The following is a 25,903-nucleotide window of genomic DNA, read 5'->3' as shown; positions in this document are numbered from 1 at the left end:
TGAAAACAAATGTGAAATTCAGATTTACGGTATAAAAATACTCTAAAATTCACCTCAAACTCGTTTTTTTTTTTTTTTTTTTGTTCAAGAACTTTTTTTAGCGAGATGCAAAAAAATCTTGAAACTAGCTACTTGTGGCCAAAAATCAGTTTCAGAAATTATGCTTGTACAGCTGTCCCAAAAAATTGCTCTCGCGTAAAAATGGAATCAACATTCCTGTGATTCAAGCATTCTAATGAAATGTGACATTGTTGCAAGCCCTTTAAAGGGCTACAGCTCGCCATTTACGACGCAGTCTGCTTCGACTAAGTCTCAAGAAAGGCACACTGCATCACCAGTGAAGACGCAGGAGTGGGAACATCCCGTTTTATTATCACAATGCCAGTAGCCAGCACTCAGACGGGAAATATTAACAATGAAGAGTTACACGTCCAAATATAGTAAAACGGCATACTTCCGACGTTCCTAAAACTCGCACACACATCCGCTGCGGATGCGCCGCCTTCTTCACTGGCCATTCCCACAGAAAATCATCAGCATGGCACTAGGTATCTAACTCCGCATCCTCGCTCTCTGTACAACTGATGACTCCACTGCGTCTGCAAGTGACTTACAGCACGTTCGCACCCTCTCGCTCCTTCAAAACAGAAATCACCGATTGGCACGCCGAAAAGTATATTTAGAAAAACGCTACAACGTAAACAAATCTGTCCAAAGAGACCAAAGCGTTGACTTAAGTACGCAAAAAAAAAAAAATAGTGCGCACCGTTTCGTCTTTTCTGCCATCATGCAGATGAAACTGTGTGCACCGTTTCGTCCGCATAACTCGAAAGGAATGGTCCCTGCTTTCAAATCAGCCCTCGTAAAGGCGGTGAAAACTTGCAAAGCGTGCCGATCGACTTCCGCGCCCGTACTAATCGCCCCCAAGCAATTCCGAGAGTTTACGGGCGTAACGGGGCAACCGTTGTAACAATCTCCTTTTCACGCCCGTCTCGAAGCCCGGCTCAAAAAAATGGAACTAAGAAAATATAAAAAGAAAATTTTGTGTTTTGAAATGCGCGCGCAGTTACAAGAAAGACGTCGAAGGGCCATACTACGACACCTGGAACGCCTCTCCGGCCGACGCGTTTACCGCCGCGTTTCGCCCGCACGTCGAAAGCGGTCCCGAAGCGGTGACGAAACGCGTCGCGTCGTGCCGTCGGACGTTGCGATCCCGGCAGTCGGTCGTAGAAACGCCGGCAAAAAAGTAGGCCGCCAGACGCAAGGCTCGCCGCCATCGCGATGTCCCGTCTCGCGGCCGCTTCAGTTTCCTTCGACCGTCTGGCCACAGAGCTACCCACGGCACAAAAGGCGTCTGCTGCGTCCGCCTCCGTCACCGCCGCCGCAACACCACCGGCATCGCGACAGGCGACGGCACGACGCTTCTACGGCATCCTCGTACGGGAATCGGAGGACTGCTTTCGTGGACCCGGCAAACGCGTTGTGCGGAGGCGTGCTCCGGGCTCAGCGAACAAAGGTGTCCGCGTCGTATGTGCGTGCGCGCGATGAGCCCGGTCCTGCAGCGGGGACTTTAGGCGGTGGCGTTCATCGACAGTAGGGCGTTGACGCTGGCATCCTTGTTCCCCCGGTGCGTCTCCAGCACCCCTCGGATGACCTCCGCGTCCATTCCCGGAAACATCTCTTGGACCTGGACGGAGAACGTCTGGGTTGGCGAGAAATCCGACGCCGCCTTCTCTCGCTCAAACTTCTGCCCTTGTAGCTTGGTTTAAAAAAAAAAAAAAAAGATTAATTGCCCAGTTGGGCATTTTGTTGAATGCATCAGGTGTCATACATAGCACTGATATGCGGTTCCTACTCAGCTACGCAGCTTCCAGGGGGGGGAGGGGGGGCTGAAGAGTGAAGCAGTGTTAGCACACCACTTCACAACCCCCCCCCCCCCCCCCCCCTTTTGGACGATGTTATGCTATCGGCCGAGCGCACGATGTGACGTCAAATCGACAACTGCGCTGAATAATAACTTGGTGGCGGTCGCGATCAACTATTCTTATCAGTGCGTTAGAGTTAAATGTACAGTCTAAGCTCATTATAAGAGACCTGGTTACAACAGACATTTGGATATAACATCCCAATTTCTGAAGTTCAGTTGGTTTCCCTCTATGCACCATTGACTCTATTTCATATCTGCATACAACATACTTTTTTTACAACAGACCGATAACTTGGTAAAAATCAAGGTCTGTTATAACGACATTAGACTGTAGTAACTCTGGGTGGCTGAAAATATGTTGCAAGTGATGTTTCGATCACAGTCGTGCAAAATGGTAAAAAAAAAGACTGCGCTCCCCAAGCCAACGAACGCGTCCTCTTCCAAACGTGCCGTGGTCTAGAGTCACTGTATGATGCTTGAGTATCGCAATCAATTGCATCCGTTGTGACTTCTAATTTCGCCTTCACGAGCCATTTTGATACCAAACATATACAGTGGAAGGGACTTCATAGCTGCAAACCTCCGTCTCGCAAGCAGAAGCACCACAAATCACCACCAAGGGTAGGATGCACCCAGGTCGGGATGCGCTGCCTGAAATTACCAGCGAGAAATGGTGGCACAAAAACAATATTAACTGCACCGCAAAACTGTGTAAATAAGATTTTATGAAAACGTCATGCTTCTGTCATTCTGTACTGATCTCCAATAAAAGTTCCTAGAAAACAACATTTCTCCCTTTGTTTTTATGCAAATCATGCTTTTTAAACGCTCATGGTGACCACAGTAAAAGAAAAAAGATTAAGTCCGCCACCTTGGTGCCTCGAGCCTGGGAGTTTTGGTAGTCTGGGAACATTCAGTGACTCTAACGTGGACTATGTGAAATTAACGTAGATTTTATGTGGCCAACATGGTCGGCACAGTCTGCCATCCGAGCAATACAGAGTTTGAGCAGCACATGTTTTTCGTCCACCATTTTGCATGATCGTAATCAAAACATCATGCGCACCCTATTTCCAACCCTTAAGAGTTAGTGCACCTGACCCTAACACACTGACAAGAATAGTTTCTCACTACTGTAGAAAACCGCACATCCGCCCATACCACATTAAAGGGATACTGAACCGAAATTTGTATTTCGCAAAGTAAGGCTGCAGAAGTGTTGAATCGGATGCTACGAACTCCAAAATATCACTCGTACATCGATATCTCAAACGGATGGCCGTACTTTTGGAAAAGAAGGGCGCGATCAAGAGAGTTCTTAGACGTAACTGTCCTCCGGGAGAATTTGAGAATGAGGAGAAGCGGCCTCGCTTCTCTCCTCCTCGTTTCAGTTCACCAGCTTGACGAGACGTAGCGAAGAGGAGAGAGAATGGGGAATCGTGACATGCCTTGTCTCGTCGGCCTTGTCGGACGGGTTCAATCGCACACTTCTTTTGCAAAAATATACGGCGATCCGTTAGATGTATCGCCGCACGAGTGATATTTTTTGGTTTTGCAGCTTCCCGCCTATCCGCCCAGCCTTGTTTAGTGAGCTCGAAATTTCGGTTCAGTATCCCTTTAAGCACCCATACCCAAATTTGTAAGATATGAGAAAATATGCTCAGTACGTTGATATGTAAAACTGATGACCGGACAAGCACCCATCCCCCAATTTTTCGCGATCATCTCTAAATTTTAAGTGAGCGCTTGCCCGGTATTTTACGGTACCACCGCTAGGGGATATGTGGCTTCTGGTGGGTTAAGACTAGGGCATGCCCAGCCCTCTATCTGCATCTGGTACAAGCCCCAGCTCTGCCCGCCCCTTTTATCGACCAAACTCTCTCTATACACGCTTGCAAGTCCGGTCTCAGGGTGCTGCCATCTTGCTCAGTGGGGTACGCTTGGGCACGAGCACAATCCGATTACGCCGCCTTAGCGAGGCTTCGTAGATGCTGAGCAACATGTGGAATTTGTGACTAAAAGACTGCGTGCCATTTCAGCATATTTGCACAGGATAAGATGATTGCGAAGTGTAAAAAATCAAACTACCGGTGTTCAGATCTTTAGTCTATAGCTGAATCTATTCTATGGTATGGAATTATTTTATATGGGCACTGTTCTCAATACAAGACGAAATCAATAGACAACATTTTAAAATACTCGGTGAAAAACATCGCATACGGAACATTAGAGATAGAAGATGAAGCCATAAAGCTCCATTTTGTTTTGTTTTTTTCTAAATTTTTTAGACCTGTTACGTTTAAAAATTATTACAATTCTATGTTCACGATTCCAGCTGACAAGCACAGAGACCTAAGGCGTAGAGAGATCCAAGATCCCCAGAAGTTACACACGGTATGGAAAGAGATGTAGAAATTACTATATTCCCACCTTAGTTAAAGGAACAATGAAATGATTTTCCAGCTCTTTTACAATTGAAGACTCCAATTAATCTTCATTGCTCACAGAACCCAGGAGCAGAAATCCATTTTCATGTTATTGCCTCCAGCTTTGCACACACAAAAAGGATTAAAAATTACAGGAAGCTTAAGCTTCCTGTAATTTCTACCCAAAAAGGTGAACTCTTGAACCGTTCTATTAGTTTCAATGAAAATTGCAGGGTAGAAAAAATCGCAAGGGTGCAGGCGAGCTGGTGAATATTAACCATGTTGAATTAACCTGAGACTGGGGTAGAGAAGAAACATCAAAACGGTGAAGGGACAGAAAATAGACAGGACGACTGTATATTTAAATTTTTCCATTTTAGTCATTGCCACACTAACCAGATGGCGCCACTAACTGCCACACCAATACCCAAGGCCAGGTGGCGCTAGTCTACACCAATCGGGCCCATGCCCTCGGGTTGTTTCCCCCTAAATAAAGTAGTATGTGTTTGGCCCCTGACTGCGCACGACGTCCTCCTTCCGGGGCGTTCCCGCTTCGGGCTCGCCGGTGCTCTCTTCGCTTCGGCATGTGAGATTGCATCTCTTTTTAGCAGGCCGCCTCGACCCTGCTTCTTCCCCTTTCTTTTAATTTTGTTTTAGGCTCCGAATCACTACAACGACGTCTCAAATTTGAGACAATTTGAGACGTCGTCCTGTTTATTTTCTGTCCCTTCTACGTTTTGATGTTTCTTCCCTACCCCAGTCTCAGGTTAATTCAACATGGTTGCAGGGTAGGTTTATATCACAGCCCAGACAAGATGGAGCTAACCTCATCATTCTAGCTTAATTTTGAAAGAAGTCGTGCATTTTAGAAGATGAAAAAGGGTGTGTTTTTTAGGAAAACTATTGTTTTGTAATACAAAGAAAATTTTGCAATCTTTTGTGTTTTCTATAGTCTTAGGAATGGCCAGAGCACAAAAATTTGTGAAGTAATTTTTTTAATGTTTTACTTCTTTTCATAACAAAAACATTACACAACTTTTTTTCTTCTTTTTTGTTGTTTTTCGAAGCTTTCGATTCTTTTAGCATGAAAAAAGACAAACTTTTTCTAAACTAAGCACACAGTGTTTCTCTTCACAAAATTCTAATCCAGAAAGACTCCCAATACAAAATATTTGTTACATAACATGGAAAGCATAGTTTTCAAAAGAGAATGGTTTGCTAAAAGAACATGAAATAAGAAAAATTAAGTAAAAGTGTCAAGTATGTCCTGTTTTGCTCTAAAAGCATACTAAGAGCGCAAACGCTCTTAGAAATCACCAGGGGCATACATGGAGCCTTCCTCTTCAACTCGACGCTGCTCAGTGACTATAGCTTCGAGCTTCCGCGCTTCTTCTTTGCCACTCTGGAGCTTTAAAGTGCCGTCACTCGTGCTCGTGACACACACAGTTTTGTGGCCTGCTCCACGCGCTTGCAGGTGTGTGCACCACAATATGCCCAGCTTCTCCAGGACTCGCTCGACGCCCTTTGGGCCTGCGTTGAAGTCTAGAACAGCAAGGGCTGCTGCTGTCTTGACAGTCTTCAGTGACACAAATTACATCTTCGGGCACCTTTTCCACACCAACGCATTCCGTGGTTCATTAGTGTGTTCTAGTGAGTAGCGTGACTGGCTCGCAACCAAAGGCTCATGGGTTCAAATCCCGCCTTCAGGCTTGTTTATGATCTTCGTTTCCTTCGGCGTTATCCTGGCAGGGGCTTACTCGACTTGACCCCTGTGTGTTTTAGAGCGCAGCTCTTAGGCACCCGTTCCCGGCTTGAGCGGCGTCAGCGTAACCGCAAGCCGCGAGCCCCCCCCCCCACTCGAGGACCTCAGGTTCCTTCGGGAGGACCTTGGGAGGACCTCGGGTACCTTCGGTGACCTCCGGAAGAGGGGGTCACGTGACACCCCCGACACCCCCTCCCCCCCCCTCCCCGAGGCCACATGGCCCCCCTCCCCTTTCAATACCCTTCCCTCCTCCTCCTTAAGAGCTGCGCTCTAATTCGGCGTTACAGGGAGTTGTAAACGGCTTTCATTTTTTTATTTTATTTTTCTGGATCTGGACCTCTAACTCTAACGTGACGGAGGTCGTTGCCTGTGGTATATTCCCTTGGTTTTACTAACGAGTGCCGCGACCGTGTTCCCCTTGGTATTACTACTTTTTTTATTTTTCTGCTTTGTATGTGTGTTTTGCTTGAATGTAGTTTTTTCATGCTCAAGAGCTTTTACTTGTACCATTAAATGTATATTTTTTTTCTTTTGATTTTTTTCAATGATCCATCTCTTTTGGTCTCTCTAAAAATGCTTTGCAACTGTATTTTCTGCACACTTGAAGAAGGGAAGTCTCCTCCCAAAACGTTGTGTAACAAAGTCTCTCTTGCAGCTCAAAACTTTTTTCTACGTTTAAAATTCTTTGAATATTTTCTTTAAGACAAATGAATTACTTTCTAAAGTAAAATCATTTTAAACATGCGGGTAACTTTAATTCACATTACATGCGGCTAACTTTAATTCACATTACATGCCATGTTTTAATCACTTTCATTCCACGCGTGACATCAAGTTACATGCGAGTGTTGTGGGTTGTTTGAAATTCCCGCGCTAGGTCATGTGGCTGTGACGTCATGACCCTATCGATAATCAGAATTTTCTTGTCCGACGCCGACGCCAACCTTTCTGAGACACAAGCTCCTTAAATCTATCACTTTAAAACTCGCATCTAATTTCCTCGTCGACTCTGCCGGGCACCAACATGTGAAATCACGTGGCCATGACGTAAAGTATGCCTTTCTACCAGAAACGGAAGCCGAGTCAGTCAGGCATCGCGTTGTGTCGAAACGACATTCTTGCGTTGACGTTTCAATGCAAGGACGTCAAAATGACGTCACACACTGCGGTTTTCATGAACGCCAATTGCTTCGTAGGACTTGTGGGTCCGCGACGCTTATGCAAATAATGCCATGACTGTGGATACGTCGCAGCTAAGTGAGCTTAAAATGATTTGCTTATAGTGAAAGTATGGGCCTTGTTCTGTACGCCAGGACGCGGCAAAACGAGAACTCGCTTGACGAAGGCTGTAGTAGTTCGGCACAAAAACCGGCCACGGAGGAGTGGCGATTAATCAGTCGAGAATGGTAGATTCACATTTCGGCTGCGAACAGAAAAAGCTAGAAACAAAGTAATATAAATTTCTAATAATTCGGTCCTTTGTAGGTGTGCCTGCAAACACTGTGCTGTAATGGCCACCACCCAGAAGAGTCTTTGTTGCCGGGAGCGCCTCGTCGCTGTCGTGCTTCAAAAACATGGGTGCATTACAGAGAATGCATATTTCCGTGTTTTGTGCCTGGACACCGTCGTTTTGCGCGTGGTCTCGTGGAGAAACCTCTTGTGCTCTCGTTGACGCTCCGGCTAATGCAATTGGATATTGAACTTGGACATTTCTGTCGAGGCTATTCATAGACAATTTCATTGTTTGTGAGCAGAATTCGAGCAACACACAACTCGTATCCAATATGGAAGCTAAATTCAAACGACGTGAGAAAGAGGGGAAAAAAGACTTTGATACTGTGGATGTTGCGGTTGCTTTGCTAGGTGGCGTAAGCTACCCCACATTACATAACGTTTTGCCACAACTCATTTATTAATCCACCCATTAATAGACTCAGCTTTGTTGTGACCGTTCGAAGGAAAGGGTGCAAGATGTAGCCTGCTTTTATTTGCCAAGCTTTAGGATTTAGTCTTGCTAATCTTGCAAGCTAGTTTCCTTCTGATCCCATAAACGATATGCAGTCATTAAAATTATGTCTTTTAATGAAATTGCTGAGCCTGTAATGAGTAAACTTCATAAATTCACTAAAAATGCTCAAAATTTGGTGGCGCTCATCTACTCCTTAAACATTGCTATACTTTGATTGTGAATGTTATTGTCTTGCATTTATTGAATTTCCTTTTTGTGCTTGCTGCATCTTTACTTTACAATGACTTCTATTTGTTGTGTTCATTGTTTGTCGTTTTATTTATTTCTGTTCTGTCTAATCTAGGCATTGTTTTGTATTGCTGTTGGTTTTGATGGCCACATTATATTCATTGTATTTTTTGTTACTTCATTAATATGTATTTTGCTAAATTGTCTGGACCTATGCACTAGCAGGATGCTGCTTGATTTTTATGTTCGTAAAAAAAAAAAAATCATTGTTATTAAAAAAAACTTTCAGCCTTTCCACTCTGGTGAAGAAGGAAGACCAGTGAAGCTGTACTATGATGGGAATGAAGTAATGGCCGGCCGCAAGTCGGCAAGCCAGAGTGGAAAGTCTGGAAACGTTGCGCCATCTATGAGCAACGGCGGAAACCAGACAACCGGCAAGCCAGTCGTCTAGTTGCCATTGTTGCTCATAGATGGCGGTAGCTGTCCAGAGTTTCGTGTCATCTTTTGTTTGCTGGCAGAGACGATACTGGGGAAACGAGCCCTTAACAGCTCCGCTGCAAAAAAGTTGAGCTGGCAGACATTTTGCAGTGAAATCACGGGTCAAAATGGTTGCATGGTGCTTGGCTCTTTAAATTTTTCCAGATGGGCTGCACCGTGTGCTTAAACTGTGTCGTGCACAGCAGTCCCATGCACACTGCACAGTTTGTGCAAATTCCAGATCAATGACAGCATCGATATTAATTACGCAAGCTCTGAGCAAACAAACTACTGCAACACGCTGCACAACCCATCAGAGCTACCTCAACAGATTGCACTACCTGCTGCAGATACAACTATTGGAAATGAGCAGGCTGAAAAGGCCCGAGAGATCCAGGAGTATTCTCATTAACTTGTTGTAAACCCATGTACCTAAGCTGTGATAGGTCGTCGTGAGCTGAGAAAACGAAACTAAAGTCTGCTTAAACTATAATTAGGAAAAAATGAAAACATTTCCTTTTTCGATGACGAGAAGGGCGCAACATCAACGAACGAAAGCAGAGAAGCAAATTAATTACAGTCTCTGACAGAATGGCAGGGAGACTCTTTCAGATGCCAACACATGCTCATTGCCGTTTGTCTCGCTTTGGCTGCTCGCGCGTGCTCGAAGCTCTAAAGGCACCAAAGTGTCGCCGAAACTAGAAAACTAAGGCTGGAGACGAGACAACTAAAACTCCTCCTCGTCGTTCTCATCCCTTCAGTGCCTATTTTGCACAATGCAAAAAGTGAGCGGCAAGGTACCTCAAACAGACGTTTTGCAGAAAGGTGACCCATAACAACCGGGTACAAAGTAACTCACCTGCTTGACGTCGTCGTCGGTGATGTTGACAGGGGCTGGCTGGTGGGCGACGGGAGGCAGGGCGGGGTTCGCCGCTGGTTGCGCCTGCACCATGCCCGGTTGTATCGCGGGTAGGCCGTACCCCGGATATCCAAAGCCTGCGCATCGCAGAAAAACAACCGTCACGGGCCTGAACTACTCATTTAACGATGAAAACAGAATCAAATCCCATTTGTTGAATTCGTACGTTCGACGTACCAGATATGTAACTTGAAGAAAAGAAATGCGCGTGTCGCAAAATAAAGATTACCCTAAAAAAAGAAACTTCTCACTGCGATATTTACGATGCGAGGCACATGTTGAATTGGCACAATGCTCAAATGTGCTTCTACTATAGGATGTCACCTTGAAATAAGAGAAATTTTCTGAATCGCTACTAAAAATGCTTGGCTTCCAAAAATATATACCGTATATTTTTTTTTAGGTGCCTGGACATCGCACGGTGAAACTTCCCAAAAAAATGTATTTAAGCACAATGATTAGTTTGTGAGACCCAGTTAGAGTGAGGAGAGATTCCAATATGTGCTCCTTTTTCGACAAGTCGACCCAAAATAATAACATATTGCTGGACCAGAAATGAGCCTCGCGACAAAAAATGTCACGCGACGATGTTTGTTTTGTTTTTGTTTTGGGTGGAAAGTTTATTTTTCTGCATATGTATCCTATTCAGGTACTCTAAAAAAAACTTATTCTTTGAAAGTTGAAACCAGCATTTCGTTAACCCTCCGAAGGTCCAGACACCTTTTTCCTAAAAAATGTTTCCCAGGGGTCCAATTTTGTTTCCAGCGAAATAGTATAAAGAAAAAGTCAATTTACAGGTTTTTTTTCTTAAATATCTAGCGGGAGCACATACCGTGCTCGTAAGCTGCTGAGGTTTAGAAGCATCAAATGGAACTAGTGAAGGCGAAAAGCTATCAACTTTCTTCCATTCGGTTTTCATATTGGTGCATCCGCTACCGCCAACGTTTCGGTGGTTTCAGATTCTGACCCGGGGGGGCTTTACACAGCTTCTCCACCAGATGGCGAGCTCCCATCCTCTGAATTCATTCTCGGAAGCACTGCAGGTCTGAATCGGGAGAGCCAGCGCCCCGGTTTCCATTGCCGCCGGAGCAGCCGACATGTGAAGCGACCATCTCGTGCGTATCACGTGCACACAGCGTCCCATTTCCAAACTATCTCCAGCAAAGCGAAACGCCGTGCGAATGTGCGCACATAACGTCCCTAGTTCGCCAAAGACACAACAAATAGCAACACCTCCCGCGGTTTCACATTTAGGTGGCCACTTTCAAACGTGTATTTGCCGCAGTACGTGACGGCGACAACCATTGGCTGCCACTCTGCGAGGCTTGAACACTGACGCAAGGAAGCAAGGGCTGGTTCCTAAAATTGCGCGCACGAACAAACAAGACAAAGAGGGAACGCAGTGTTACCAGTGGATGCCGGGTACTGCACCATGCCGGGCATCATGTAAGGGGTATTGACCACCACCACCGGGGACGGAGCCGCAAGAGCGCCGGGGGGCAGCGGCTGCAACAGGGAACACGTCTCAGTCCTCGCCTTCTCAACAAAGCAGCACAATGCCTCCACTTGTTAAGGAGCTTGAGGATGGCATACCGGTAGAAGTGCATGTCATGGATATTGGCAAAGATTGCACCAGGGAGTTTTTTAGAAATGTTTCTTCGCCATAATCTAAAACACGAGCATCTATATGCAGTGCTAGGTAGACCCTGGAGTCGGTAGCTTGTGCCACCTACCCTAGAAACAAAAAAAAAAAAAAAAAAAAAGCATGATCTCTTTTCTTGCTTTTTTAAGGCAATTTCCGTTCCTTCTGCATTTTTGTAGCTATTGCTAAGCAGTGTGGGATATTGCTAGGATGATCTTTGGCGATCGGGCAAAAGAATCTCAGAATGTCAGCCCTGTCTTCTCTCCCTGGCAAGAAAGTCGCCAATTCTTCTCTGGTCAAACCAAGTCGGCGTTACTCCAACACCAGGCACACTGGGAAACAGGGTTGAGACCTTGGGCCGGAGCCACGCAGGAGGGAGGTCCAATTATCCTCTGTCCCACCTGTCCCCAGCTGTGCTTAATTAGTTTTACTCTAATTAAATTTTCCCTAGATAATTTCCAGCAATCTGACACCCCCCCCCCCCTAACTTTCACAAAAAAAAAAAAAATGAAAAACTACACCAATTGTTTTGTGACCTTCTCTCAGGTATCGAGACATTTCCCTAAGACCGCCGGTAATAACTGCAACTCAAACTTTTTCGGGGTTTAAAGCAATTCTTGGTATTGAAAAAAAGACTGATATTTATTAGAGTGTACGTCCAAGTAAACAGGACGCGGGCATAGGATTCCTCAATCTGCAGGGAACAAGTGTGTGACCTGAAGACTTGGAAAATATTTCGATACTGATAAGAAAGAAAAAAACAATAAGGTCTAGTCCCCAAAGAAAGAAGCAGCTTCACGGAGAGCTCAGGAACGGCCGTGTTCTAGGTCAACGTGAAATGAAGGTGTGGGTAAAGGTGGGGGGAACGCCACCCCAGTGTCTTCACACACTGTATCTCAGAGTTTGTGGAGCAAAAGCTGGCGTTGCAGAACCCAAAAATTCTGGGTTCAAAGCCCCTTCCCCCCCTTGTGCATTCTCGATCTGGGTGAGCACTGTATTGGCATGCGGTCGTGTGTCACTACTGCATGATGCACGTTAAAGACCCCGAACTAGCAGCAGTACTGCACTGGCTAAATTTTTCATCTACAGCTGACAACAAACACCCATTAAGAAATCATTAAAGTGAAGAAGAAACATTTTTTTAAAAGGCTAGATGGGACACATAATTTTGTCTTAACTTTTTCATGAACAAGCAATTTTTTTTAGCAATAGTTACGTCGTTAGATACAATCTACGGGGGGGGTAGCCCTGCTAGAGGCCCCGCCCAGTGCTTAGCTAGTTAAGCCCCTTTATTCAGCTTCCATTGGTTGGAGAGATGATTGACGTGTGAAATGTTTGATGTAAAATTGTTTCTCTGTGCCATAATAGTATTTCTAGCGACAATATTTTCATATTTGAGAGACAAATAACCCAGAAAAAGTCATTATTGTTTCCAAAATATCCGAGATTGCCTTTCCGCTTCGGTTTCAAATGATAATGACATTTGCAGAGCGTGGCTCGTTCATTCTTATGAGTGCGAGTCTTCTCCATTCACCAAGGTATTTCAAGGAAGATCTTCTCAACCGACTTAGTTTGCAGCAAACAACTGTCCCAAGTATGCGCCTTCAGAAGCGATGTGCGTGTGCTTGTTTTCATAGCGGGACAGGCCTAAGCCTAGCCTCCTACATCAACTAATTGCTAGTCCAGCTTCATTTGTTCACTTGCGCGTGTCCATGCTGGTTTCCGTAAAAGCGGCCCCGCTGCTCCATAAATTGTGCAACCGGGAAATCGGTGGGCGAGTGGGCTGGCGCACACCAGTTCGGAGCACGTGGAGCGAAAGCTCCTGCTGCAGAACCCAGCATCCTGGGTTCAATCCTCACCCCCTGTCCATTTCGATCTGGATGAGCATCGTACCAGCAAGCAGTCGTGTATCACTGCTGCATGGTGTACGTTAAAGACCCCAGGCTAGCGGTTGTACTGCACTGGCTAACTTTTCTCATCTACAGCTGAGAGACAAGTCACCCATTGAGGCAGACTAAGTACAGGCTGTATAAACATACCCACAACCCAAATTTTTTTTTTTTTTATGAATTGTGCATTTGTTGTGATTACAACCATGGTTCGAAGGTACCTATAAGGTAAGAATTTGCGAGCCATTTGGCTCCTGGCGATTGGGCATTCGACTCACATCAAGTTTGTCTAGGTATGTTCCCGTTATTTCGCTTCTAAAAGCAAGTAGCTCTCAAATTGTACAGTGCACCTGGCTTGCCAAAGCTAATATTTTTATGTCATGTTTTAATTGTGCATCACGACACTCACCCACTTTTTTTTACACATGCCGTACGAAAAATATAACAATAGTAAAGGGTGGAAAAACCAGATACTTATTTTGTTGATTTTTTTAATCCTCTTGGTCGCTTATTACCGCTCACTGATAGACGCTGACAGACGCCTGTATTGGACCGTGGCTCGTGCATGATGAAAAGCTAGATTTCGCTTTCATGGTTTGCGTCTTGCGAGCGTTAAAGGTTTTAGACGGGGGTGGAATAGCAGACGAACGAAGGCAGAAATGGATGCCGACGTGCACCTTTCGTGTCGGCGTCGTACGGGCATTGCAGACGACGATAGACGGTGGTGGAATGGCAGACGATGCCGGAAGCTGCCGCGCATCTGCTTGCACGACTAGCAGGCGGTGTCAGACGCCAGACTGGATGTACCAGATGTCACAAAAAGGAGACACTAGGCTTGCTAGCGTGTTCAAACGAACAGCCAAGCCAATCCGGTAGTAACGGGCGGGGCCACTGACCTGCGGGCGGGCCTTAAAGCAGGCCGCGACTTCCACCTAAATTGCGCCTAACGTAAATATTGTACAAAAAACAATTTTTGCATGGAAAAATTTAAGAAAAGACAAATGCATCCCATTTATGCTTTTAAAAAAAAAAATGTTTATTTATGGGTACTTTTAAGGGATGCTGAACCAAAATCTGGATTCCACAAAACACGCCGGCAAAAGCGTGCAATGGGATACAAACACCGAAACATTACTTGTACAGTGATATCTCGAACGGATGAACGTATTTCTGAAAAAAAAGGAGGCGCATGCAGTCATGGGTAAGTTACTTTTAAAAAGTAATTCGTTACAGTTACAGTTACTTTTAAAAAAAAGTAGCGAAGTTACCGTTACAGTTACCGCAACAAAAGAGTAACTCGTTACAGTTACAGTTACTTTGAAAAAGTAACGACGTTACTTTTCAGTTACTTTTCTATAACACAAAAAAAAATTTAGGAAAAATTAGAAAACGCCCCTCCCAACGTTATATTGCATAAAATTAAAAAGTATGCTTTTTACTTCATATTGTTACTTAGTAGCAGTTGCTTCTCGAAGTTAGTGTTTGAAAGTTTCCATGCCAGAGTAGTGGCGCAAATCAAAATGCGAAACGTGCGCAGTGCGGAGTAATGGCGCTGATAAAAATACGAGACATGCACAGTATCCTTCCCGTGTATTGTTGTTTCACGGTTGATTCACCCCATTAAAATGCGTGTGCACAGAAAAAAGAAAAACCATAACATCGGTAGTGCTTCAAGACACTAAGATGTAAGTGTTCAGTCACAAATTACAAGCGCGTGCGTAAAGATAACTAGATATTTTTTCATAAAATCTACACGTGGCTATATTCGCGTCGTGACTCACGAGAAAGAACGTATTCACAACTTGGTGCAAGGCCATTTTGACACTCGAAATGTCGGAATAGACGATTTAGAAAGTGCAAGGAATGGCTAAATTGCACCCTCGTTCAGTGATATATTATTCATAAAACACTGGAAAGTAACGACAAAAGTAACGTCGTTACTTTCATCGTTACCTTAGAAAAAAGTAATAGAACTACAGTTACAAGTTACATTTTTAAAAAGTAACTCGTTACAGTTACAAGTTACCGAAAAAGTAACAAAGTTACAGTAACGCGTTACTAGTAACGCGTTACTACCCAAGACTGGGCGCATGTGACAGATATGTTTACGTCTCGTTTTTCCGAGAAGGAGAGGGAACAGCCTCGCGTCTTCTCCACCTCGCCGCCTTGAGGGGGCGAAGCGAAGAGAGGAGGGAACGAGATAACTTGACGTCACATGCCTTGTCGGCCTGGTTCAATCTCAACCTCTTTTTCCAAAAATACGGCCGTCCATTCGAGATATCGCCTTACAAGTAGTGTTTTAGGGATTGTAGCGTCCCACCTACATCTCCTGCATTGTTTTTTTCTAAATCCAAATTTCGGTTCACCATTTCTTTAAGGTTAACTAACTTCTGGCTGTATACGCATGCACACAATACAATTACTTTTTTAAAGGTTTTCTTCCGTTAAGCTTAGGTCTTTCTTATGCGAGAAGAGCTTCAATTCGGAACTATTCTGATTTTGATTGAACCAACTCGGGGGAATATCGGCACATTTCGAAAACACGAAATTATATAGTAACCACAAACCGCTACCTCGGAAAGTAGTGCCTATGAAAACAAAAAAGAAACTACAAAATTTTTTCTTCCATGGGACTTGCGAGGTTTATACTTACGAAGGGAACCATCTGGTGGGAAATGGCACAGAACGACCACGTAAAGAGGGGAACTCGCACGGCAGCTTAGTCAACACTAGAGTCGCTAAAGAAGCTACGCTCACAATATCGGCACTCCATTCGCTCTGCGCAGTGCAGGCGCAATGGTGATTGTTGCGATTCGAAATGTTACTTCCTGAGCTTCAGATAGCACAGGCAATACTGTCTCCATTGGCACAGACTACTCTGGCATTTTTGGAGGAGACGGAAAAACGTGTCCCGCAATTTCGGACGAGGCTTCTGACGACCACCAACAATCATTTTAAGCGCCGAGGTGGCCGAAGTGCTGTCACTTCGAAGCGTAACTTTCTCAAGCTTTAGTCGGCGCTAACGGCTAGTATACAGACAATGTTGGGCGCCCACCTGGTAGGACATGACAAGGTTGATGGCGCCCTCCTTGAGCTCCCCCTGCCTCCCGGACAGCGGGTGCCAGATGTCGCACGTCTCGCCGGAGAAGGTGGCCTCCGGCACCACGACGTGGGCCCAGGCAATCTTCTCGTTCACCGTGAATGCACACTGCACATACGGAGCATTAACGAGGTCAACCACGAGCGCGCGGAAATTTTACTCGCTCTCACGTTTTGATGTTACTCGGTTACCATCGCAGAATGACCCCTTTTCAAATAAACAGTTCCAAAAGCAAAACGTCCATCTCTACTTGCGTAATTATGGCAATCAACATGGAATAAATAGCCGCCTAAGAGTTCCTTCCTGTGTCGTCTATAGGCCCTCAAATTCGTTATTGGTTGTTACGTCTCTCTGGGTAGTGAGTCTTTTTACCGCAGTCCCTCGGAAACTGTGTCAGCGGGGTTCTGTTGTAATCACCTCGTAGTAGGTGATCCTATTGCAAGACCAGATTTTGTGCCCGCTGATCTCGCATTTTTTCAAAGCCGGTCAGAAGTTTCCGTCTAACACTAAGCTCGGAAGAACCTTAACACGTTCACACGCTCATGGGATGGCTCCCTTGTGGGTGGACCGGGTTCGGATCCCGCTGCTTGTTTTACATATTACCTTATTCTCACTAGTTACTATCCCTTCTGGAAAAGAACCTTCATGAACACAAACCAAGTGCAAAAACAGCTGTAGAAGACTGCACAAAGTAGGTTCTCCACTAGCGCTCAGTCCCACTACCATTCTGACTTCGATTCCCTCAACGGTCATTATTGTACTTTTATTCTGGCACAACTTCGCCGCATTAAACATTTAGTTTTCTTAGTTATTCGTTAACCCTTCCCTCGTCATCTGCATTAGGGTTAGTACTGATCTGTGTATCACATGCCAAATATTCAGCTTACTGTATTTAGATTAAAATGTGCGAAGGTGTGACACATACACTGCGGCCTATAGGAGACATTACCTCAAGCAGTGTAAGTGGCCATTTCACTTTTGTTTGCATACCACGTTTTTTTGCGGATGGACAACTTCCACCATCTATGAGACTCGGTGAGAAGTGGCGGTTGCTTTATGCATGATGCAGGCAGAGGATGGTGGGTTTTCGCACTTAAATTAGGCTCATGCAATAGTGGTTTAGATCAAATAGTGCTGCGTCATTGAAAGCCTCCACAGCGTGAAAAAAAAAAAGCCTCAACATACCAGCTGTTAAGCTAGGATAACACTGCATTATTCAACTCAAAGCAACATTCGTACATTCCCACTAAACATGCATAAAAAAAGAGTGTTTTGCTCTTCGTTCAGGGATTGTACAGAGCTGAGAATTTTGCACTCGGCCACTGCCACTGCAGCCACCTTCCTGCGAAGTTTCGGCGTTTCGTGAGGTGCAGCTAGCTTACGCGCTGCGAAAGACCACTGAATAGCTTCTTCGAAATGCCCCGTAACCGTCGTCATAGTTCCCGACACGAGACCCACTCACCTCGTCGTAGATCTCGACATGAAAGGCGGTGACACCCGGCGACAGAAAGCTGGAAAAAAAAAGAAAGCAGAAGGCAAAACACACCCCTATAACTCTAATGCTATGAACTGTGCTGAACTGCAGCCACTGATACCCCCAGGCTTCATTCCAGAACCACACTCAGATGATAAAATCGATGGCTACCATATGGCGGCCCTGTAAAACTGAATCGAACTGGTGCAAGAAGACTGCTAAGAGTTGGCTGGTGAGCGAGCGAATCAGTTGTTGTACTTTGCTCGCAATGCTATAGACTATATATACTTCATATAAAAATCTTTAACGAAATTCAAGAGGCCTACTACTTTCTGACCGGGTGTAACTCATTTGCTGTTCAAAGCTTTAATGTGGCCGACATTAGCCAGTATTACCTATGGGACCTGGGTAAATTATGCACGAATGCACCAATCACTCTTCTCCAGACACCGAAAAAAAAAAAAAAAATATTTGTAATCCCTGTTTTACAAAATCTTTATGAAAGGTTAGTAAAAGAACCGGATAAAAGGATCGCCTGGCCAAGGCCTCCTGTCACATGCAGCGATGTTGCGACAGAGCTTGATGGGTTTGTAACAGGCACCACTTCCTATCCGACTTCAGAGGGTATATATTCCCGCTAAGTGCGACGTCCTGTCACGTCATGTCACAGCGTCGTGCGACAATGTGATGTCATGTGACACCACGAAGATTTCCCCGCTAAATTTAGCAGAAAAATTTATGTTGCGTGTCTTGGTGTCATGTACCACAAGGTATCGTGGAAGCACCCACTTTATACAGGTGCCCGCTACTAGCGTTCATTAAACTTGGGAATTCTGCAAAATATATGTTAACTACCCACCCCCTCCAAAGCGCCGGCATCGGCCGAAAATATTAACCCCGTTTTGGCGGCTACGAGACCACCAGCAGCGATGACGGGGATGTTATTTGAAAATAAATCTTCTTCCTTCGATTTCATTCAACCTCCCTCCAAAGCTCTTTACTGGCCTCCACTTGGCTCTTACCGACTGGACCAGACAAGCGCCCATGTCCAGATTAGCACAGTTTTCAGTGAAAGCGGGGTGGGTGCTTGCCCAGTATTTTACGGTAATGTTTCTGATAAACTTTAGAGGGGAAATCGATGTCACGCAATGACACCGTGACGCCGCGCGACGTTGTGGCATCGTGCGGTAAACCAACGTGAGCAACCGAAACCCGAGGAGGGTTTCCAACTAAAGGGAAGCTGAAGCGGTTTTGTATCCGAGAAAACACACTTAAATCGTTTTCCTTTGACCTCCAGAATCTCGAATACCGAAATTATTTTTCAATTTGGTGCAACGAGGCTGCAGAAAGTAATTTCCAAAGCACCCCAAGGCCCTCCTTCCCGAAGCGTGACGTCATAAAAGGAGTCTTCAGGATCTCCACTCTCGCACGTCTTCGGCGCCTATCAAAGCCATGCATGCATGCTTTTGCTATTTTTTAAAAAAGGCAGAGAAAGACATCACAACTGTTGCCGGTGCGAGTAAAAATACCTGGCAAGCTTGCAATTGCACGCGTAGCACCTCGAGCGACACGCGATTGGCAGCCGAAAGATCCTCTCGCGACGTCCCAATTGGTTTCTCGCGTTTATTTACATCTTCGGTGGAAAGGGACGCAATATCCAGATTCACAAAATAAAACTATGCTAGAATCAACCTCCATCTCTTTTCTTGAAAGTGCTTCAGCTTACCTTGAAAGTCATCGCTTTAAAAATCTAAAATATGTGCATGAGCTCACCAATGGAAGATCTTGTTCCAGTGGGGGTTCTTGGCGCCATTGTAGTCCGTGTGCGTCTCGTACACGTTGTGGCCTATCCTGATCCGCACGTACGGATCCATTCTCGTCACTCCATAATTCTTCACCAGTTTGGCCTGCGGAAGTGCAAGGCAGACCCAATTTGGCGTGAATAAACAGATGAGACAATCGCATCAATGTTCCCTTCGTTCCATTTCCATGCCGAAACACATGTACGCAGATGTAGATTTAAAGGCGCGGTCCATGGAAATAGACGCACGTTTAAGAATCGCTCCGAAATCAAAACGCGTCTTGCCACGTAATGTTTATTTTGCAACATTTTTTAATTTTTTTTGTGAGATATATGTGTTTTATTTATTCTGTTTTGGGAGTTCAATGTTTCCCCAAAGCAGAAGTAATACGAGTGTAACTTTCTGTTCAATATTAAAATCTCCTAAACTTCTGTTTCGTTCTCCATGCCCGATGCTGCATTAAATGGACCAATTCTGCCCAATCCCTCGACGGTCTACTTTGAGGTCCTACCTATTGACTACAGGTAGAAGATTTGAGTTTTTCCTTCTGTGCCCCTTGATCCCCCTCTGCAGGGATTATTAACGCTAATCATGTCCAGCTTGTTTGCACCTCTGCATTATCAGTAAACTTTTGTACTTTTTGTTTGGTCAAAAGGCTGCCAGTGACGCTTTTCTTCCGTCGTAGTATCGCAATGTGTTTCCGACAATGTCAGTAAATGATGGATCGTGAGCAACTGTCCACCACTGGTCAGTGACAGCTGAAAAAAACGTCAGGCGTGGCTAATTATGTCCCCGTTTTTTGTAACGAGGTTCGCAACATTTTTGTGAACTGACATCGCTATCGCATTGGCGGCAGAGCGATAATAATATGCTCGAAACTCGCCACGCCCTTCATTTGTTAAGCTGTCAGCAATAAAACAATTCCCTTCGGTGCTCCCCTTAAACTAAAAAAGAACTCCCTCGCAATTCGAGACTTCTCTCGGTTCGCCAGACGAACGACCACAACCGATGCAAAGTGGATGGGGTGCACCTCGCTGGAACGCTTCGACCGACGCCCCACGCACCTCGATGACAGAAATGGTGAGCCTCCCCACAGCCTGCGCGGTCCTGAACGCTGCGCCCGACAGCTGGTGCTGAAGCGCCAAGGCTGCCTGCTCGTCGGCGCTGATCTGGCGCTGGGCCCGGGTCACCTCCAGGCGCAGGAAGTCCCCCGGAAGCTCCCCGATCAGCACCTGGAGGCACGAGAAACACGCCCCAGATGAGACCGAATTCACCAGCGTCCCGTTGGCAACGGCTAGCCAGAAGTCACGGCGACGGCCTGCTGTAAGCCGGCTCAGCCGGGGCTGCCAAGCACTTGGCCGAGACTAGCCATTTACTCCCCTGCGCTGGGCAGTGGTTGGTGGGCATCCACTAGAGCTACCAGTATTGCCACTTGCAACACGTTAGAAATCTTCCGAACACAGTCAAAGATAAAACAAAACAAAATATGGATTCAAAACATTGCTAGTGTGACTTGTGCACGCAAAATAGCCTGAGAGTGTTCTTAGAGGACAGCAATGCTACGAACTTAATAAGAAACTTGTCACTGTAGTTCTGGGCTGAGAATTCAAAAGCTCCGTCCCCAGCATGCGCTCGTTGTCACCCACCAGACTTTGGCTGTGTGTGTGATGAAGTGTTATCAAAGGCAGAAAGATTGCATTGAAGGCAGAGCATCAACTGAATTCTTAACCTGTCGCCAGTACTGTAGAATACATTGGCAAATTGGGCTAAAAGCACAGTCAATGGACTAGAAGCCAACAACTGTGGAGAGAAAAGAGCCGTGTTTCTTCCGTTTAGTTGAGCCGCGTTTCTCCCGATTAGCGCTATCGCACCCGACAGAAGGTTCCGAGGACTATGTTGCTCCTTTTATGTCTGCCAATGTGCTCAGGATGGCATCCAGCGTTCATGAGGACAGAAGCAAAAATCACACAGTAGCTTAAAAAGTAGCTAAAAGTAGCTAAGGTCATCAGTGATGTGTTATTGCAATGTGCTCTGAAATGTCACTAAACCTAGGGACAAAATCCCCAAAATAGCAACAATAAGAGCCGCCCTATGATCCTGGGGTGCCAAAACTTCCGGCCTTTGTTTCGGAACTGTGCTGTACCACTGCAATAAATGGCTTTAAACTTGCAGCTACATACAATTGCACCGAATCGGACAAGTGGGAAAACGGGATGGCGTTGTCCTTTCACAGATTAAATTAGAAGTTACCCGATGTAGGAACCCCCAGCAAAAATCACCACGCCCATCACCTTACAACTGGCCACAAGTTGCCTGCTCTTCAGCCCTCCTGCCTAATCGGTTGCTTCGTTTTTGTGCTTTTCTTGGCTTCAAGATGGCCAACTTCAGCCAATCGGAACGATTAACTGGTTCGATTCTCCAGTTGGATGCAGTGTTCTGGAAACAATCGGTAGCGCTAGCGTCCATGAATGCAATAGGTCTACATCTGCAGGGCAGAACTCAACTTCACATTCAAGTCATCCGCAATTAAGGTATCCAGAATTCGCAAGAGATTATCGACGCACAAAATCCCTTTGGCATATCAGCATGAAGAAAAAAAATACTCCATCAATTCGATCAGCTGTCTTCATTTGATGTATTTTAAACGGATAAGAGCCGAGTTTGAAGGAACAGCAAGGGAAAGAAAAAGTTACAAAGCACGAGGCTTGACTTACAAAGTCAAGCCTCGTGGCGTCCTATAGACGTTTTCTGTTTCCTGTCGTTCTCAGTCACGTGGCTTCCGTATCTGGTATGCGGGACGCAAAAATAGTAAAACATTTCAACCTGCAATATGCAAGAAAATATAGGCGGGACAAAACAAGAAGGTGTGACAATCACGCATTTTTCGTAAACACCTTCCAGAGGCGTGGAGAGATCAAAACAATGTTTTACCGCACACCAGAAGTGACGACATTCAATATAGCTGCGCCCTTGTGGAAAAGGTGTACACATTTCCGTGCCCGTCTTCTCGAAGCCCATTATTTCAAAAAGTGTACCAAACAGCCCAGTTAGTCACTCATAGTTGCATTTTATTTCGATCCTAGTATCTCGTACGTGAGTTCTATGGGGCTCAAATTTTTGCAGCGTGCAAAATACAAAGTAGGAACAATAAACCTTTCTTTTCTTTCGACGCATCACAATGTGGATTCCTGTTGGTATAAATATGTATACAAAATGAAAGTGTGTCAACACACTGTAGCCTGAAGCACACGAAGCAGAAGCTTGTACTGCAGAGCCCACGGGTCCTGAGTTCAATGCTCTCGCTCTCCCTCCCCTTCGCCTTCGCCTTCGCCTTCGCCTCCGCCTCCCCCTCCCCCTGCCGTTGCACTGCCGAAATTCGTCATCTAGAGCAGACACACCAGACGACCATTGGAGCCCACTAACTTCCTACCATCTAAACAACAATGCTGGTTCTAGCACGACCCTTCGACCCTTCAAACGAGAGCGCAGCCAGGGAAGGTCCTTCTGACAACCTAGTTTCATGGCGTGTTGTGTATTCCCGCAAAAAGATACCAACAGTGGAAGAAGAAAGCAAGCCAATTAAATCGGCGGGCAAAAAGCCCTGACCAAGATGATCTGCCAAACCACAAAAAACAAACCCAAAGAGTTTTATCTTATCCAGAAGCCTAGTGAGCAGTCTCATCTTTCAGATAAGATACACACATAGAATGATAGAAGTGGGTTGCTGGCTGCAATGGGCACACCAAGTTTACGAGGTACGGGCAATTCAAACTGCAAGGTTTTGGGGTTGTTTTTTTCTTTTTCCACAAAACAAAGTGCGAGTTGCTCACAAGTGAAACCGAGATGTGCCAAAACTATTTCTTAACGCTTAGTATCGAAAAAACCTTTTTGTGTGCGTGTTGGTTTTGAATGACATAGTGGACCTTCTGAATAGATGCAAAGATGCTTTTTAATTGCTGGGTTATTATGATGTTATTTCAAGCATTATAAAGAACTGTGATGCGTTATTTCTAGGGCTGGGCATTGATTGAAAGTTTTAACCCGATTAATAATCACCCTTTAATCCATTAATCACACTCACATATTATAACTTCAGCTGCACGAGGTGAAGAGGTTCATTGATATTATCCGGCAAGAGCAACCTCCTTTGATTGTTCACACTATAGTCTCTGGTGTGCTAAATTTCAAACACTCGAGCAGCGTTCAAGTGGCCGAAACAGGTGTGACCTTCTACGCACGCACCCCCCGCCCCCCTTCTCAGGACTTACAAATCTTGCTTTACAGTTTACTTCAGGCTACATCTTGACCTAACATTTGCCCATCATACAGATGTTCCCGTCCACATCCGAGTCGTAAAACCATTTACTTTTTATTTTATTTCGGTTTGTTAAAATATTACTGACTAACTGGTTAATAAATTAATCACGATTAAAGCATTAGTTGCTTAATTGGTAGATTAATCAATCAATTGCCCAGCCCTAGTTATTTCTGTTTGTGTGAGTTTTGCATACTAGATTAGAGAATGCGCAACTACGGTATGTTAAATATATAAATAAAATAAAGAGAGCTAAATCAGTGTCTATTACGAAGGAAAAATTATCCTCCCCGAGGCATCAGGCATGAAAAATGAGCCTAGAAGTATTTCAGACTCCTCTATATTTCCAAGAACTTGAAGTACAAACTAACTGCATTTCCATCAATCACGGATTGCCAAACATTAGAACACCAAAAACATATTCGTTGAGAAGAATAATACATTGTTTCCCTATTAGTACACATCATTGCATTATTTTTATTTCAGATTGACATGTCCAATGTAAATTGATTTACGTCACCTGATTTGCAAAGTAGGCAAACATGTGCTGCAAGCTGACGTCCAAAGCAACTGCCTTGCACCGCATGGGCAGTTCTCACGGTGCTCTCTTACTCACTCACTTCGAACAGTTACGGACAGTTACCTTCGCAACTTATCCGCGTTCTCAGATCCTGTTCAACGCAACATGACCTGCAGCCAAACCTGATCAAAGCATTATATGTGATTCAGCAACACAAACATCAGATTTGTAGTGACCTCAAACAAACCACAGTACTGCTTGTTCACTAACATGTTTGTGTGTGGCCAGCTCATGACGGTGAAGAGGCTGTTCAAAAGGGTGACATGCCTGCCAACAGATTGTCATTCAAACAGCACATTCTTGTGACTAATATATATATTTCTTTTTTGCTGTGGTTTGATTTTGTTTGCTGAAAGCATACAGGATGAGCTCATGTGTTTTCTCATGGATTTCTAGAGCACTACAAATCCATGACAAACCGTGGCAAAGAAAACAACAAAAAAAAGAGACTTAGAGGAAACGTCGACGGCTTTTTTTCTGTGTATCCCTGAAACGAGCGCAGGGTCGTTTAAACAAAAATGGTTTCCCGACCAAACATCGCAGTGTGTACGAAACAGCGTCGATTGACGAACTGGCACCTATTATAATTAAACCACTAGAGAAAACCCCCAAGACTCATGAATGGAGTGTTTGTGGCATTTGAACTGTGCCGACGACGCATCCCCCAGTTTACCCGGGGGCCAATTTTAGCGCAGCACACTATCTTCGACAAACGACTACGTAGCCGATACCCTTCGCCAACACCAAGCACGCGTCTTTGTCGCGTGCGAAGATAAACAAAAACAAGATTAAAAAAAGGGCCCAAAGATGCGTTACGAATCAGCAAAAAGAGCTCACGGCCGCCGACACGGCGAAAAGAACAAACAAACACTCGGGAATAACAGAAATACGTTCAGAGAACGTACCGTTCCGTTGGAGATGTGGACGTAGCGGGCTTTGTACCTCATTTTCTAGCAACTTTCGTGGGCTGCAGTATGCGTATTCGGATTGTGAAATGCTGTAGCAACGCAATTGAAGCCGCCCCGAAGCGAGAAAAACAAATAACTAAATAAACGGGTCGTCGCTTCGGCACGCGGCTGGGACGCGAACCAACGCGGGAAGAAAACAAAAACAGACAGAACAAATGTCCATATGTGACAGTTGAATACCGATGAACGAGATATAAGTAGACGTATGCGCTTGACGAAAGCTCGGATCTGGAGCACAAGAATTTGGCGTCAAAAGGATATTGTACTAGCATCTCCCATCTGTACCATTTTTGTAGCTGTTTCTCCTAATAAGAAAAAAATTGAAACAATAATCAAGTGCCACGATTTTTTTTCTTCTTAATTTAACGAAGTCGGCAATGCAACCATGTGATCTGAGAACGGTGACATCATCCCACTATGAAACG

At 45.0% G+C, this 25,903-nt stretch overlaps 1 protein-coding gene across 1 annotated transcript; it reads right to left on the bottom strand.

Annotated features, from left to right (window-relative positions):
* Positions 1–352: 352 nt before the first annotated feature.
* On the bottom strand, positions 353–25,613 carry LOC121837696 (toll-interacting protein-like). The gene is made up of 8 exons (XM_042293450.1): positions 25,416–25,613; positions 20,680–20,847; positions 19,587–19,720; positions 17,802–17,850; positions 16,295–16,447; positions 11,118–11,214; positions 9,649–9,785; positions 353–1,687 (listed from the first exon to the last, which is right to left on the bottom strand). The coding sequence occupies exons 1-8, from the start codon at positions 25,455–25,457 to the stop codon at positions 1,571–1,573; spliced, it is 897 nt and encodes a 298-aa protein (XP_042149384.1). The 5' UTR covers positions 25,458–25,613; the 3' UTR covers positions 353–1,570.
* Between the last annotated feature and the right edge of the window lie 290 nt (positions 25,614–25,903).

This window comes from Ixodes scapularis, unplaced genomic scaffold (assembly GCF_016920785.2).
Source record: "Ixodes scapularis isolate PalLabHiFi unplaced genomic scaffold, ASM1692078v2 PGA_scaffold4__175_contigs__length_147842914, whole genome shotgun sequence".
NCBI classification, from domain to species: domain Eukaryota; kingdom Metazoa; phylum Arthropoda; class Arachnida; order Ixodida; family Ixodidae; genus Ixodes; species Ixodes scapularis.
Note: the sequence above shows the minus strand (reverse complement) of the source record. Positions and strands in the feature narration are given on the sequence as shown.

Coding starts and splice junctions, on each gene's coding strand:
- LOC121837696 (XM_042293450.1), bottom strand. CDS start 25,457: ATGAGGTACAAAGCCCGCTACGTCCACATCTCCAACGGAACG. Junction 17,851..19,586: donor TGGAACAAGATCTTCCATTG/GTGAGCTCATGC, acceptor TTTTTTTTCCAG/CTTTCTGTCGCCGGGTGTCA. Junction 9,786..11,117: donor GCAGTACCCGGCATCCACTG/GTAACACTGCGT, acceptor TGCGATGCGCAG/GCTTTGGATATCCGGGGTAC.